Here is a 14,411-nt window from a genome sequence, read left to right on the forward strand (position 1 = left end):
GATAAATGCTATTTACAACAAGGCAGCAAGACTTTCCTCCACCATGCAAAGTGACCATCTACAAAGTACATTCCTCAACACCCACACTGTTCACCAACAATTAGCCGTGAGAGCCCAGATGGTGGTGGGGATGTAGAACGAGCTGCCAGAGGAAGTGGTAGAGGCGGGTACAATTACAACGTTCAAAAACATTTGGACAGGTACATGGATAGGAAAGGTTTAGAGAGATATGGGCCAAACACAGGCAAATGGGACTAGCTCAGGTAGGCAACTTGGTTGGCATGGATGAGTTAGGCCGAAGGGCCTGTTTCTGTGCTGTATAACTCTATGGCACACAGTAATTCCTGAAGAAGGATCCTGACCTGAAACGTTGACCGCCTGCTTTTCTCCACGGATGCTGCCTGGCCTGCTGAGTTCCTCCAGCATCATCGTGTTTTTCATCTTCAATAATTCCTCTCACCCACTTTTGCAGGTGCACCTACACTGATCATTACACATCAGTGAATTAATCCCTGATCCAATTACTGAAATGGCTTGTTGCAACTGTTTCCAGTGGTGAACAGCTCACCCTGACATACCTGGTGAGGTTGTGAAATTAACCCGCCTTGTTTGAATAAGTGGATGCTCTCACGTAGGGAGGAGACAGCTGGAGCCAACTCCCGTCTGGCTCTTCATGCAGAGGACCTATCTTAGAAGGTTGAGTTTCGGCATGTCATGGAACATTCTAACAAACTTCTACAGATATACTGTTGAAAGTATCCTGACTGGTTGCATCATGGTCTGGTACGGCAATTTGAATGCACAGGGACGTAAGAAGCTGCAGAGAATACTGGTCTCAGCCCAGTACATCACGGGCACATCCCTCTCCACCATTGAAGGCATCTACATGAGGAGCTGCCTCAGGAAGGCAGCATCTATCATCAAAGATCCCCACCATCTGGGCCATGCCATCTTCTCGCAGTTACCATCGGGCAGGAGGTACAGAAGCCCACACCACCAGGTTCAAGAACAGCTACTTCCCTTCAACCATTCGGTTCTTGAACCAACCTGCACAACCCTAAACACTACCTCAGTATGGCAACACTATGACCACTCTGCACTACAATGGACTTTTTTTTGTTCTAATTGTGTTCTTTCTTGTATAATTTATGTTTTTCTTGTGTATGTTGTGTATCTAATGCCATGTCTCTAATTTGCGAAGCTGCTGCAATTGTTTTTCATTGCACCTCACCATACATGTACTTGTGCATATGCATCTGACAATAACCTTGACTGGCCTCCTGGGCACAATAGGCTGACGTCCTACTGTGTATCTCACTGATGAGAACTTCCATGATCCTTTGAGCGATCTTGGGAATTCGTTCTCTTCCTTTCAAGCTGTGTCTCCTCCATGGGAGCTATAGTGTGTGTCACAAGCATCTGACTGCTATTGGGTGTGTGTCTTTAAGGACTCCTTTAAGATTACTATGTTGCAAATTTTCAGTAGCTGGATTGCATTGAGCCTGATCTCATTAGGAACAGAACAGGTTCTGTTTTGGCACTCGTTTCTGGTGCAAACTATCCTAATGTTGCTTTTAATATTTTTGGCCAATTTTGCAATTTTTTTTTGCAGTGCATCCGATTGGTTGTTAATACAAGGGTTTTGTACACTGAAAATAGGAAATATTCAATATTCAGGCTGTGAATTTGCAGCTGGTGTCATCTGTCTCTCTTCTTGCAAATGCAGAGGCTTTGGCAGGATCCACTATGCTCACTCTTCCTCTCGCTCATTTAGAGAAAGGACTTTAAACAAGTAAATTCACGGTGTCCCGTGTGCAGTAATCCATCCCACGATATATAAACTATGGGTTTGAAATGTACCTCCATCTCTTGCACCATCCAACACTTCTCAACCCCAAGAGCCCCAAGCCTAACCCTTTCGCACTAGTGTGATATTTCTTGACTTCCTACAAAAGCTGTCATGAGAACTTAGACCAATCATTCTGCAGTTTGGCACAAATATAGTTCAACAGAAAACATTTCTACTTTAGTGGGGAGAAACTGGTGTAAGAACATTTAAACTTTTTTAGGGCTCATTTTGTTTTAAAATGATATATAAACTTTGGGAGGCAAATCAATTTTGCTGATGTAATTGGGAGAGCTTTCTGCTATGGAATGAGAATACTAATTTTACCAAGAACTGTGAACATCTTGATGTTTTGGTGATGAGGTCAGTGCTGAACATACATATCTCCGAGGTCAGATAATCAGAAAATGTACTTCATGTCAAAGAGCACCGTCAGCAGCTGGAATGCTAAGTAACCCAGCCCCAGCAAACTCTTTCAAAAGCTGACAACCCACAATTTAATTCAATTTGCTAGGAGTGGTGAGAAAAGCATTTCAAACCCGTGTCATCCATTTTGTGTGTGAAATTGATAGCAATCATATAAAAAGTATTCCTAATGAAACTGAAGAATAACCAGAGACACCTAGTGTGCTACAGAGAATGCAGGAATTAGCACGCAGTGAATCAGATGCCAAACCATTGGGATTGCTGAACAATCTTACAACGGATCACTGAAATCTTACCATAGTAGTGCGCTGACTTTGATTGACGTTGTTTGCTACAGTTACATGCCTTGCATTCAGGCAATCCAAAGTCACACGGACTCTGATCATCATGACTCCAAAAAGACACACACTTATATAGCACCATTAATGAAGTCCTAAAGTTCCCTTACAATCTATGAAACACTTTTGTTGCAGTTCAGGAAAAACATATGCACAGTAAGATCTAACAAACTGCAACGTGACGATGACTGGACAACCTGTCTGTGATGGACTAAGCAGTCAATATTGGCCGGCAGGATTGGACTTACCTCAGCCTGGTGCTCCAGGAGAGGCTGCATGTGGTGCTTGATTAAAAGAACAATTCAAAAGTTTCAGTCCGACTTAAATAATTGACTCATGTTTTCTCTTTTGTGTTAAATTAGTGTTAGGTTTTAATTATTATATTAGCTGTATCTCTTGCTTTGGGTGGGGTTTGTCTTTCGAGGTTTATAGTCTCTCAGATTGGGACACTTATCCGATTTCCATTCATCCCGCAACAAATGCAGGATGACCCGACCTTCTTGTTGCTGCCACTGTGGAACTTTCTCGTGCTCCTTCTTGTGGTCAGAAAAAACAAGCTTCTGTTTCCACAAGAAATGCCTGCACTCGATTGTAACGTGGAATTGCAGTGTGTTAGCCAGGTATGCTCCCGAAGCTCCTATTGTTTAAATTTCATTGAAGCAGGAGTAATAAAATGTGGCACAATCCCAGAAATTATAGGTGGTGGTCTGGTAGGTTGCTCCACCACAATTATAGCCTTCCTGTTTAGGCAGGGTGAATGAGGAAGAAAGGGGAATTTATTAAATGGAGCTCGAGTATCCTTTGCTCAGCATCTCAGTTTATATCAAATCAGGAACTACTTATCTGACTTCCTGTTGCAGTACCTTGATGAGCACATTCTACGGACGTGTGAATTCCTGGCAAGACTGGCATTTACTGCACTCAAGATGGTGGTGGTGATGAACTTCCTTTGCGTCAGTCTGGTGAGGATGCCTCTACAATGCCAATCGGCACAGTTATGGGGAAGTGAGGCCCACATGGATCACACTGAATGATGGGGCAGGCTTGAGGGCCCCACTCCTGCTCCTATTTCTTTGTGTTCTTGTCGTAAGGAGCACCAGTTGGAATGAAGAAATTACAACACACATCCACGCCAGGATGGGGTAAGACAAAGATGAAAGCTTGCTGCCCCCACACACCTGCTGCCCTTATCCTACTTACACCAGCTTTTCCTTCCTTCCTCTGTAAATAATATGCGCCAGAGCAGCTGATATGGCTCTTGCACAACTACCTTTGATAGATTGAAATGCAATTTCTATTGATGGATCAATCATGGAAAATTATATGCTATTTGTTGAACTCACTTGAATTTTAATAAATTAGAAAAAGGTGCTGGACCTGCTCTTAGGAATGCAAGCTAAATGCACTATTATACAGTGATCATCAGGACTTCACTGCCATCTTGTGGGCATTACTTAAGTTGCAGTGATTTTTTTCTGTTTGCTTCTGTATTTGAATGGACATCATGGAAGCATAATCAGAAAAAAAAGCAATGAATCAAAGGAGGAGTGGTTAAAACCTTGATCAAAGAAAATGTGTCAGCTTGCTAAAGAGCTGTCCATTATAATCATCTTCCCTGCTCTTTTCTCTGTAGTCTATTAGCTTCTTTTTCCTGGTAATATCCTATTTGAAAACTAATATTGAATTTGCTTCTCATACAGTTTCAGAAAGGACTTTAATATATGACAGCAAGTAATAGTTCAGGAGGAAATTGTACTGAGGTGAGGAAACTAAAGACAGATCATTAAAAAAAGGACTGCAAATGATTAAGATGCCATTAAACTGGAGAGAGTGCAGAGGAGATTTACGAGACTGTTGCCAGGACTCAAGGGATTGAATTATAGTGAGAGGTTGAGCAGACTAGGACCTTATTCATTGGAGCATAGGACAAACGAGGGGTGATATTCATAGAAGCGTATAAAATCATGAGGGGCATAGATAGGGTGAATGCACACAGTCTTTTTTCCCCCCCAGGGTTGGGGAAAGCAAGCACTAGAGGACATAGGTTTAGATGAGAGGGATTTAATATGAACCTGAGGGGCAACCTTTTCCACACAGAGAGTAGTCCACATGTGGAATGAGCTGCCATAGGAAGTGGTTGAGGCAGGTCATTAACAGCATTTAAAAGACACTTGGATAGGTACAGGTACATGGATAGAAAAGGTTTAGAGGGATATGGGTCAAATGTGGGCAAATGGTACTAGCTTATCTGGGAATCTTGGTGGGCATGGACGTTTGGTCAAGGCCCACTTCCTTGCGGTATGACGGAAATCTGAAATAAAAACAGAAAATGCTGGAACCAGCAGATCAAGCAGCATCTGTGGAAAGAGGAATAGATTTAGTTGCAGGTTGAAAACCCTCGGTCAGAACTGGGAAAGAGTTCTCTCTCAAGTCAACTCTGCTTCTCTTTCCACAGATGCTGCCTCACCCATTGTTGCTGCAACTAAAAGACATGACCTTTGGTAGGAGAGAGAGCCTGGGTGAAGTTACAAAAGAGGCTAAAGCTGACTGTGCAGAGTTTTCAGGGATGGAGGAAGTTATGGACACAATGTGGAAATTTAAAAGTGAAAGTACCAAGAATACACAGTCAGCAGTTCATTTTCATTGAGATACTAACCTCCCCTAATATTTGTAGGTTGACAGTTTAAATCACAAAGGTTTAGAATCAGAGTCATATAGCACAGAAACAGGCCCTGGGACTCACTGTCCATCCAGACTATGAAGCACTCAACTAGACTAATTCCACGTTACTCCCTCACATTCCCATCAACTCCCCGGATTCCATCACTCACCTGTACACTAGTGGCCAATAACCCACCACAAGCATGTCTTTGGAATGTGGGAGGAAACCTGAGCACCCAGGAGAAATCCATGTGGTGACAGGGAGAATGTGCAAACTCCACACAGACAGGACTGGAGTGAACCTGGGTCGCTGGAGTGCGAGGCAGCAGCTCTACTACATGTGCCACTTGTTGCCATTTGTTCACACTGAAAACATTTGTAAAACCAACCAAAAGAATGGAGTTTAGTGGGTGAGAGCCGGTTAGGATTGACTGGAGAGAAGCACTAAATCTGCTGAATGCCTCTGTGATCATACAGCCAGCCTATTTACTTTTGACATTTACCTACTGTTCTCTTTGTTTTTTGGTCGTTTACCTCAGCAGCTGCTGGATAACCTCTACTGTGCCATAAAGTTTTCCAACTTCCACAGAAGAGTTAAGCAAATAAATTCATTTAGTCATACAGTCCCAGTCATTCCTGAATCCAAGATCACACAATTAATCTGTGGTTACTGTAACCTTGATTCCCTAGACTATCAGGATATCTTATGGTTGCCAAATCAAGCGGCTTTCTTTTTGAGACACAGAGCCATGAGGCAGTCATGCATGCAATTTACCAGTTGGAATCTGAATCATCTGGATATTCCCAATTTACATTTTATGTGGGAAGCACATTTTGTCATGACGTTTCTATGAAATAAATGATACTATTTCAACAGAATGTCAAACGATAACGATGGTTGTGAAATTTTAAATTCTAAACAGAAAGCATTTTCACAGTTTTATCAACCAGAGGACCAAGTTGCCATTGGCCCAATTGTTTTTTTTAATCTTTCTACAGTGAAGTGACAAGCTACAAATTGTTGGGTCTGAAACAAACATGCTGTAATTTAAATTAAAAACCATCCTTTGATAACAACCAGACTTGCAAGAAGCACACAAAAGTTCCTACTTCAATATAAAGAAAGACATTGATTAAATATTGTTTGGCTTTACAAGATATTTACATGTGTGTACAGTAAGGTGGACTTTCACTTTTCAATTATAGCAGATCAGTAAGTGCAACTAGAAAATGTACTTACAGATTGCAGATAGACATCTATAGAAATAAGGGGATTCTGTACTTCTAAAAATATATACATTTTATTTATAGAGGGAAAACAACTTTCAACCTTGGTGCTTGTTGCAGGTATTGTTCCTGAAGCTGGAGCAGATATCGTCAATGGTTACTGAAGGGTGTCTACAAAGGCATCAAATTCTTCCATATTCTTCTCATAGATTGCCAGCTTTTCTGGTAAGGAATCCTGAGACAATAGAGATAAAATGAATAAAAGAAATGCTCTTCATTGTTTAAGAAAGTTTAGAAAAATATCGCAGGCTCACATTCCTTCTTATTCTTCAATTGGTAGGACACTCAGCTTTGTAGCAAACAAGTGGGATTGGGCTCTGCACTTCACTGTGAGCACCTAATATGCACTGACATTCCAGAGGAGCAATGGAGAGCAACTTTCTTGGGATTGTGTCTTCAGATGAGATGTGTTTAGGTTGATTACAAAACTCTTGGCATCTTTGAAGGTCAAGAAGTTCTCTAAATGTGTTGGTCAGAACCCTCGCTCAACCAAAACTAATCTCATGTGACTGCCCAGTTGTGATATTCCTTTGTTCCCTTTCTACCAACCACCTGTTTACTCTCTCCTTAAATGCTGATGTGTAACCGGGATTTTACCAATGTTCTACATAGATTCACAATTATATCTTTGAATTTTATATTCTACACCTCATTTACAACAGATTTTTTTGTATCATAAATTTGAACTGACGAATCTCTGTGGTTATCCAACTTACCTCTCCCCTACACAGGATATTTTACTCAAATATCCCATCTCATTCCCATTTTCATCTACCACTTATTTTTGGCTATTTCACCATCTTGTCCATATTCTTCTACAGCTTCATTTGTTTCTCAAAATAATTTACTATGCCTTCTATACTGCTAGTATCTGCACACATTTTAATCCTACATTCAATTCAATGATATACCCAGTTAAATGCAGCAGTCCCCAGACTGTTTGGCACCTCTAATCACTTCTAATTGTTTTACCCTGCATTGTTCATTATCTCTCATCTTCCAATTATAACCATATTGGGTAATGTATTGTATACCACCTCCTCAAAGTCTGTTCAAGCTGAAAAAAAGATAAAATAAACAGAAATTTAGAAAAGATCACAGGGATAAATGCCCCCTTATTCTTCAACTGGTAGTTTATATCAAAAATGTGGGACCATTCTCCCCATGAACTTGAGCAGTGAATCTGGGCTGAAGTTCCAGATGATCCCCGGGGTAAGAAAGCTATGGGATTCACATCATTTTTGTTTGTTTCTTTTCAATTTGGCTTTCTATATTGAAGAGTAATAATCCTCATAGATATCACAATGAATGCTACTCCTGGGTTCCTTCAGGAAAACGTTCATAAATCTTTTATGTCCCAACATCTGATTCACCCTTTAATACTCATCCACAAGAAGGAAAGTAGCAGCAGGATCAGGCCATTTGACCCCTTGTGCCATTCAAGGAGATACTTGGCCTCAGCAGCATTTCTTTCACAAACCCCATATTCCCTTAATATTAAAAGCTGCTGAGTACAGCCCTGAATATACTCGGTGTCTGAGCCTCTATAGCCCTCTTGGGTAGAGAATTCAAAAGGTTCATTATTTTCTGGGTGAAGAAATATGGTTTCATGTGTGTCCTGAAAGGCCAGCCCCAGGAAGATGTGGCTCCTGGCTCAATACTTCAGCCAGGGAAAGCTTCAACTCCAAATCTACTCCATTAAAGCACAAAGATTTTATACATTGCAATGAGATCACCTCACATTCTTCTAAACTCAGAGTACAGGCCCTGTCTGCCTAATCTCTCGTACTAGGGCAAGCCCTCTAATCCAAGCAATCACTGCACTTCCTCTATTACATCCTTCCTCAGGTAAGAAGACCAGGTCTGTACACAACATTATGCCTTACATAATTAGAACATCTTTATTCTTGCACTCAAATCCTTCTGCAATAAATTGCCAACAAACTGTTTGCCTTCTTAATTGCTTGCTGTACCTGCATGTTAACTTTCAGATTTGTATACAAGAACATCCAGGTTCCTCTGAACACTAAACACCTTTCAATCTCTCATTTAAAACATACATCACTTTTCTATTTTTTTTAAACGAAAGTGGTAGAAAACGAAAGAGCAATGCTCTTCATTTGCTAAGGAAGTGGCAATGACTGATGATCAGATGCAGTTTCTTGAGCACCAGGGGCTATCAGATATCAGACTGAAACCGTCACTCGTTACATGTGTACTTGGAATGTGAATAGATGGTTGATAGCGGAAAGGGAAAAAGGTGCACGCCAGTTGATTTTACTCTTGGCAATGCAAAGGCAAGCAGCTGAAGAGGTTCATTTTCCTTTCAGAGGCTTTGAAAATGCATCAGCTTTCAGAAATGGTACCAAATAGTTCAGTTAGGTTTATGCAAAAGACACTCTCCTTTTGACTGGCTAGACCATCAGTCCAGACGGGATATTACAATTAGTTCCAGATTGGAGCAGCTCAGCATATCAGGTGTGTGACATATGCTCCTTTCTGAGGCCAAGTACCAGGTCTATCTGTCACTTGAATCTACCAGTCATATTAAGTGCACAAATTCAATTAGATGACTTAAGGAATGTGCCTCATAATGGTCAATTAATTTTATTTGTGAGAGATAGGATGGGGAAAGGGGAAAACAGGCAGAGGGCTCATTTCACCCGTTAAGACAATAAATTCCACTGCATAAATAATTCCTTTAAGCAAGGGCAATATAGTAGGGTTGAAAACAAAAATTTGCATAAATAAAATTAAAGCAGCATTGTAGTGTAACATACAAACACTGGAGGAACTCAGCAGTGTAAGAGTATACGCTTTCTACTATCAGTAATGTGACACATGGATTTTATGTTAAAAAAATGACAAAAATATAATTAAAATACTGATGGAGTAGTTCTTCATTTTTGAACTGTTTTGGCCTTCTGTTGTGGTGTCAGGCTGCTGACAGATGGGTATTTGCTATCTCTCCAACAGGGCCCAATATTGTGATCACAGATGTGAGACCACAGGGTGAAGATGAACACTTGCATTTGTGGTACAAATAGCAGCAGTCAAAAAGGCAAGTGGCCAAACTCAATGTACTATGATTTATGTCCATTACTGGATTTGTACTATATATTCAAATGTTGTTGTTTTAATGCAATTGCATAACTTTTTTCTTACCAGATCCTCAGCCATTGACTGTGCACTGATGTCTATGGAGAGACTGCTCAACTGAGGAGGGTTCTGAAATTCCCTATAAAAGGTGCCAAGATCCATGGGTAGAAAATCATCCTTGGAAAAGGCAGGCTTCTAAATTGCAGATGAAGAGAAATTTGTTACATTCAGTTTTATCTTAACAGAAGCTAAACATAAGGATAGAGATGTAACCCTGCTATTCAATCTGACTTGCAAGTAGCAAATTAACGATCAATAACTGTTAAATGAGAAATAACTAGAAAAAAATTCAGTAAGTCTATAAGGCTTCTACAGAGAAAAACAGGAAAACATAGGTGGTTGTGATAAAATGCTCTTTGACAGAAGTGCAGCTCAATGTTCAAAGTAGGAATGTTTGTATATAAATGACTTTAACAGAAAAGCAACATGTATAAAAACTGATGCTAATTTGTTAAACTCTGAGAATAGTGTCCTGCTTCATCATCCAAAAATAATTCTCTCTCCCTATGGGAATTTGCTGGCCAAGCGGACTCTCCGGTTTGATGGCTTGCCATCATTCAGGAGATAATTGCATCATAAGATTATTCATCTTTTGAGATGCAAATGTCTGCAAACTTAGACTGCAAGATGAGAAAACTGTTAGTCCTCTGGTGTTATTTCAGAAGGTGTTCAAGATTTAACTTTAGCACCTTCAGCTTGCCTGACCACTTTGAAGAATCTTTTTGATTTCAAAGTAAAAAAAATAGCCAGGCGCTATCATTTGACTTTTTAAAACTTCCGTGTTCTGCTCTTTTTTGTGCGGACATCAAAAAAGATACAAAAGTGAATTAATTCCATATTATCAAAGACTCAGTCAAACTACATTGAACAGAACTGCTAAGAGCTTAAAATATGTGACAAGTCAGAGCATCATCCAAATTTAAAACAGAAGCTGTACTAAATAATTCTGAGGATCAAAGAAATCTGCAAGAGGGTATTGATAGTATGGTAAAATAGTCAAAATGCAGCAGATAAAACCCAACGTCAATGAATGTGGCATGTTGGTTAAATGAAATGTTTCCACAGGGGAGAGCAGTTGATGTATGCTGGCATTTCTCTGTATAGCTGTAACAGTTTAAATGCATGTGTGCAGTCAGTGAAATTCCGAACTTGCTGGCAGCCATCGGAAATGATGTCCCAATTGTGGTTGGACACTGGAGCCTTCATTAGGTCCAGTGGTGGATTATGAAACCTAAATTATTCTGGGAAATTCATTCAAAGAATCTACACAAGGTTGGATCTGGCACAGGGAGCTCTGTTCCATGGAGAGGAACAGTTCTGCCAGGGTTTAAGTATAAGCACTTCAGTTTTTTTAAAAATACTATATTTAAATCAAAGCTTTACTACTTTACTATTCCATACTCTTGCACTAAAGGCCAACTTTCTATTAGCATTCCTATTTACTTGCTTTTAGCCAATGTCTATCAACCTCCTTAGGCTTCACTCGGAGGTGGAGCTTTAGTATTCTGTTCAGTCTAGAGGTGAGCTCTCACCGAAGCCTGTACTGCTACTGACACAGATTTCTTTCACCTGGGATCTAGTTCTTAGTGTACACCTGGCTTTTTGATACCCAAAACCCAATTCATACCATTATCACTAAGTGACTCAACTTCTCCACAGCTATCAATATAAACATTGAACCTCCACCTCTTCTCCTGTCTTTAGACCCACATTTCCATCATTTTAAAACTTGCAAAGCGCCCATGGGTCTTTGCAGCTTGACTTCAATATCCTTATTATTACCATGTGACCACTGCATGGCTAGATCCCAATCAACCTTGCTGGTCTCCTCCAACAGTCTGAAATATATTATCTTAATCTGTTCCCTTTACCCACTTCTACTTTATCAATTGCTGTTCTATGGGATGCTAATTCTTTGCTGCCTGGAATTCTTCCTAAATCCTTCTGTTTGAGAGAGAGCGACAGCTTGCAAGCAGGCTCTTTGCCCATCGAGTCCATACAATGACCCATTTTTACACTAATCCTACGTCAATCCCAATTTCTTTTTATTCTCTCCACATTTTGTTGAACTTCCCCCAGATTCTAGCACTCACCTACAGACTAGAGGCAATATACAGTGGCCAATTAACTGACCAACCAACATGTCAACGGGATGTGGGAGGAAACCAGAGCACCTGGGGGAAACCCGTGCAGGTCACAAGGAGAACATACAAACTCCACACAGCCAGCATCCGAGGTCAGGACTGAACCCAGGTCTCTGGTTAGAATATACATGTAAAGGAAGAAGCAGTCATAGTGGCACCATATTTTTAACATGATAAAAGAGAAAGCAAGCCAGTTGTTTTCTCTTTTTGTTTCTGTCCATTTTAATACATTGGATTCTTTACTCCCAAGAGTGTTTTTCTATGAAGGGCGGCTACCACAAACACTACTAATGAACCACTCTTTGATTATGGTACATTTTGAAATTATTTGTTCATGGGCTGTGGGCGTTGCTGATATTTGTTGTCCATCCCTAAATGCCCCCAAAGTGAGTAGCTTGCTGAGCCATTTCAGGGTGTGTTGGTGCGTCTGGAGTCACAAATGATAGGCCAGACTGGGTGAGGATATAGAATGCCCTTCCATGAAGGACATTAAAAAAAATTACTTGGTTCACTAATGACAAGTAGAGTTCTTTGGTTACCCAATATAGAGACCAACTTAGAAATATCCAGGTTCATTTAAATAGTTAAATTTAAAATCACCAGCAACCTGGTGAAATTTGAACTTGTGTCTCTGGATCAAAGTTTTGTTGTCAACTTTATACAACTACTAAAAAAAAATTCCTTTTTGACTGTGCTTTTGCCATATTAATTTTTCTACACTCATTTGTTCTTTGAGCCAACCCTTCTTTCATCTTATCATAATGTGAAGAATGCTGTAAGATTATGGAGGTCAGGTAAAGTTGCCCTTAGAAATTAGCAATTATGTAAACCTTGTCTAAAAGATTAACTGGAACTGTAATTTACAGAGAGAAGAATTATCAGGTGTACAGAAAGAACACTTCTGTTGCATTGCACACCTTGTGCTTTCTTATGCTCACAATATTTTCTCAATAAAATTACTTATGATATCAGCATCATCTTAAGTGCATGTCATCAAGGATATCAAAGATATGTTACTCAATTAGATGCTTCCAAAATATACTGGATCAGGCAATGTTGGGATTTTACCCTGTCAATTCCCTTAAGACAATCTGCAATCTTAGTTGTGATGCCAGTGAAAGGTGGTGATTGATGAACAACTGAACAAAAACTCTACAGTGTTACTTTAGGTTAAACAAGTAGCCCAAAGTGCCAGAAATAAATGACTTACAAGTTCCACCATAACAAATTCATCCTGTGTGAGGCCACTGCTACCGCTGGACTGGTCTGAGTGAAGACTAGCATGCAGGGGTGATTCTTGGGTTGGGGAATCAGGGGGATTTACCTGTGTTAATAAAGCAGAAAGATGCCATCCATTCAGATGTAATAGGTTGCTAAACTGCAGCAATTAGGCAAACTGTTCCATAAACAAAAAGAACCTGGGAGGCAGCCAAATGTCAGATGGCACACTAAGATACTGCATCACTGAGTGACAAAACATAGACGTACGGTCATAATTTGGCACCCACTTGTGAATTCTAGTTTGTCAGCTTCCAGGAGGAGGGACACAGCAGAAGTACAAGGAAGAAAAAAGTGTTATGGCACATCCCTGAACAACAGGAAAGACCGCATCATTTGCAAAGCCTCTGTGAGCAGATTGCTGCATATCCTTACTGAAGGAAATCAGCCTTTTGGAAAAATTTTTATACATTTAATTGGAAACTTAAAACTGTGGGTAATAAAACACCCTGGTAAGACAAGGCTCAAATAGCTCTAGCTCAAGACAGCGGGAGGAAGAAGCAGTGCTTGAACTTGAAAAGTTTGTACATATTTCAGAACCCAAAAAAAGGGAAAGGATTATTCATAGATTAGATATGGGAAGATTTTAAATCTTAGTGGTATTCCGCTCTCCAGTTTAACAGAAATGAAGAATATTTGCTTCAGTAGTGAGCTGAGAAATATATATAAATCCAGGAAGTGGAACTGAAGCCTTTGTTCATTGGTTTGGCCAGTCAATAACACAGTTTAACTGCCCTCACCTTTTAGATGGTGTTTCATATTAAAAAAGAGCATACATCAAAAGATGTTCCAAAACAGCCTTAAATCCTCTCGAGTTTCAGAAGGATTTATATTTCTTGTGAGTCTCACCATGACATCAGCGTCCTCAGATTCAACAATTTTTGGTGCAAATACAGCAAATGGTAAATCCAGGTTGACAGCGGTGACCTGTGTAAAACAGGAAAACATAAGTTATATGAATAGATCTGGTCATGTCAGGAATAAACAAATAAAAAAAATACATTAAAATATGTAATCTATAATTATTCACTGTCAGTTTTACACAGAGTTCTCCACAAGCATGAGGAACTGGTTAAACTACATAGAATGCTTAAAATTCCATTTCTCTTGCTACTTTCTCAGTGTAAACAGAACTGTGATCAGTCACTTTGAATTCATAAGCAATTTTAAGGTTGTAACAAAACCAAAATTGACAGTTTAATTAAATCTGCTGTTAAAGCAACTGGCACTTGGGCTGTAGTTATAAAGCTGGTTTTTCTTTTTTTTGGCCTT

General features: G+C 39.9%; 1 protein-coding gene across 6 annotated transcripts in view; it reads right to left on the reverse strand.

Annotated features, from left to right (window-relative positions):
- Window positions 1-6,200: 6,200 nt before the first annotated feature.
- The window catches only part of atg13 (ATG13 autophagy related 13 homolog (S. cerevisiae)), a 67,801-nt gene continuing 59,590 nt past the window's right edge, over window positions 6,201-14,411 (reverse strand). For all 6 annotated transcript variants that reach the window (XM_052029336.1, XM_052029333.1, XM_052029334.1 and 3 more), the window contains 4 exons: window positions 13,989-14,066; window positions 13,072-13,185; window positions 9,724-9,852; window positions 6,201-6,733 (listed from right to left, as the gene is read on the reverse strand). In XM_052029336.1, coding sequence (XP_051885296.1) covers window positions 6,656-6,733; window positions 9,724-9,852; window positions 13,072-13,185; window positions 13,989-14,066 — 399 coding nt within the window. In that variant the 3' untranslated portion in view covers window positions 6,201-6,655. The remainder of the gene's footprint in view (window positions 6,734-9,723; window positions 9,853-13,071; window positions 13,186-13,988; window positions 14,067-14,411) is intronic.

Source organism: Pristis pectinata, chromosome 14 (genome assembly GCF_009764475.1).
Source record: "Pristis pectinata isolate sPriPec2 chromosome 14, sPriPec2.1.pri, whole genome shotgun sequence".
NCBI lineage: Eukaryota > Metazoa > Chordata > Chondrichthyes > Rhinopristiformes > Pristidae > Pristis > Pristis pectinata.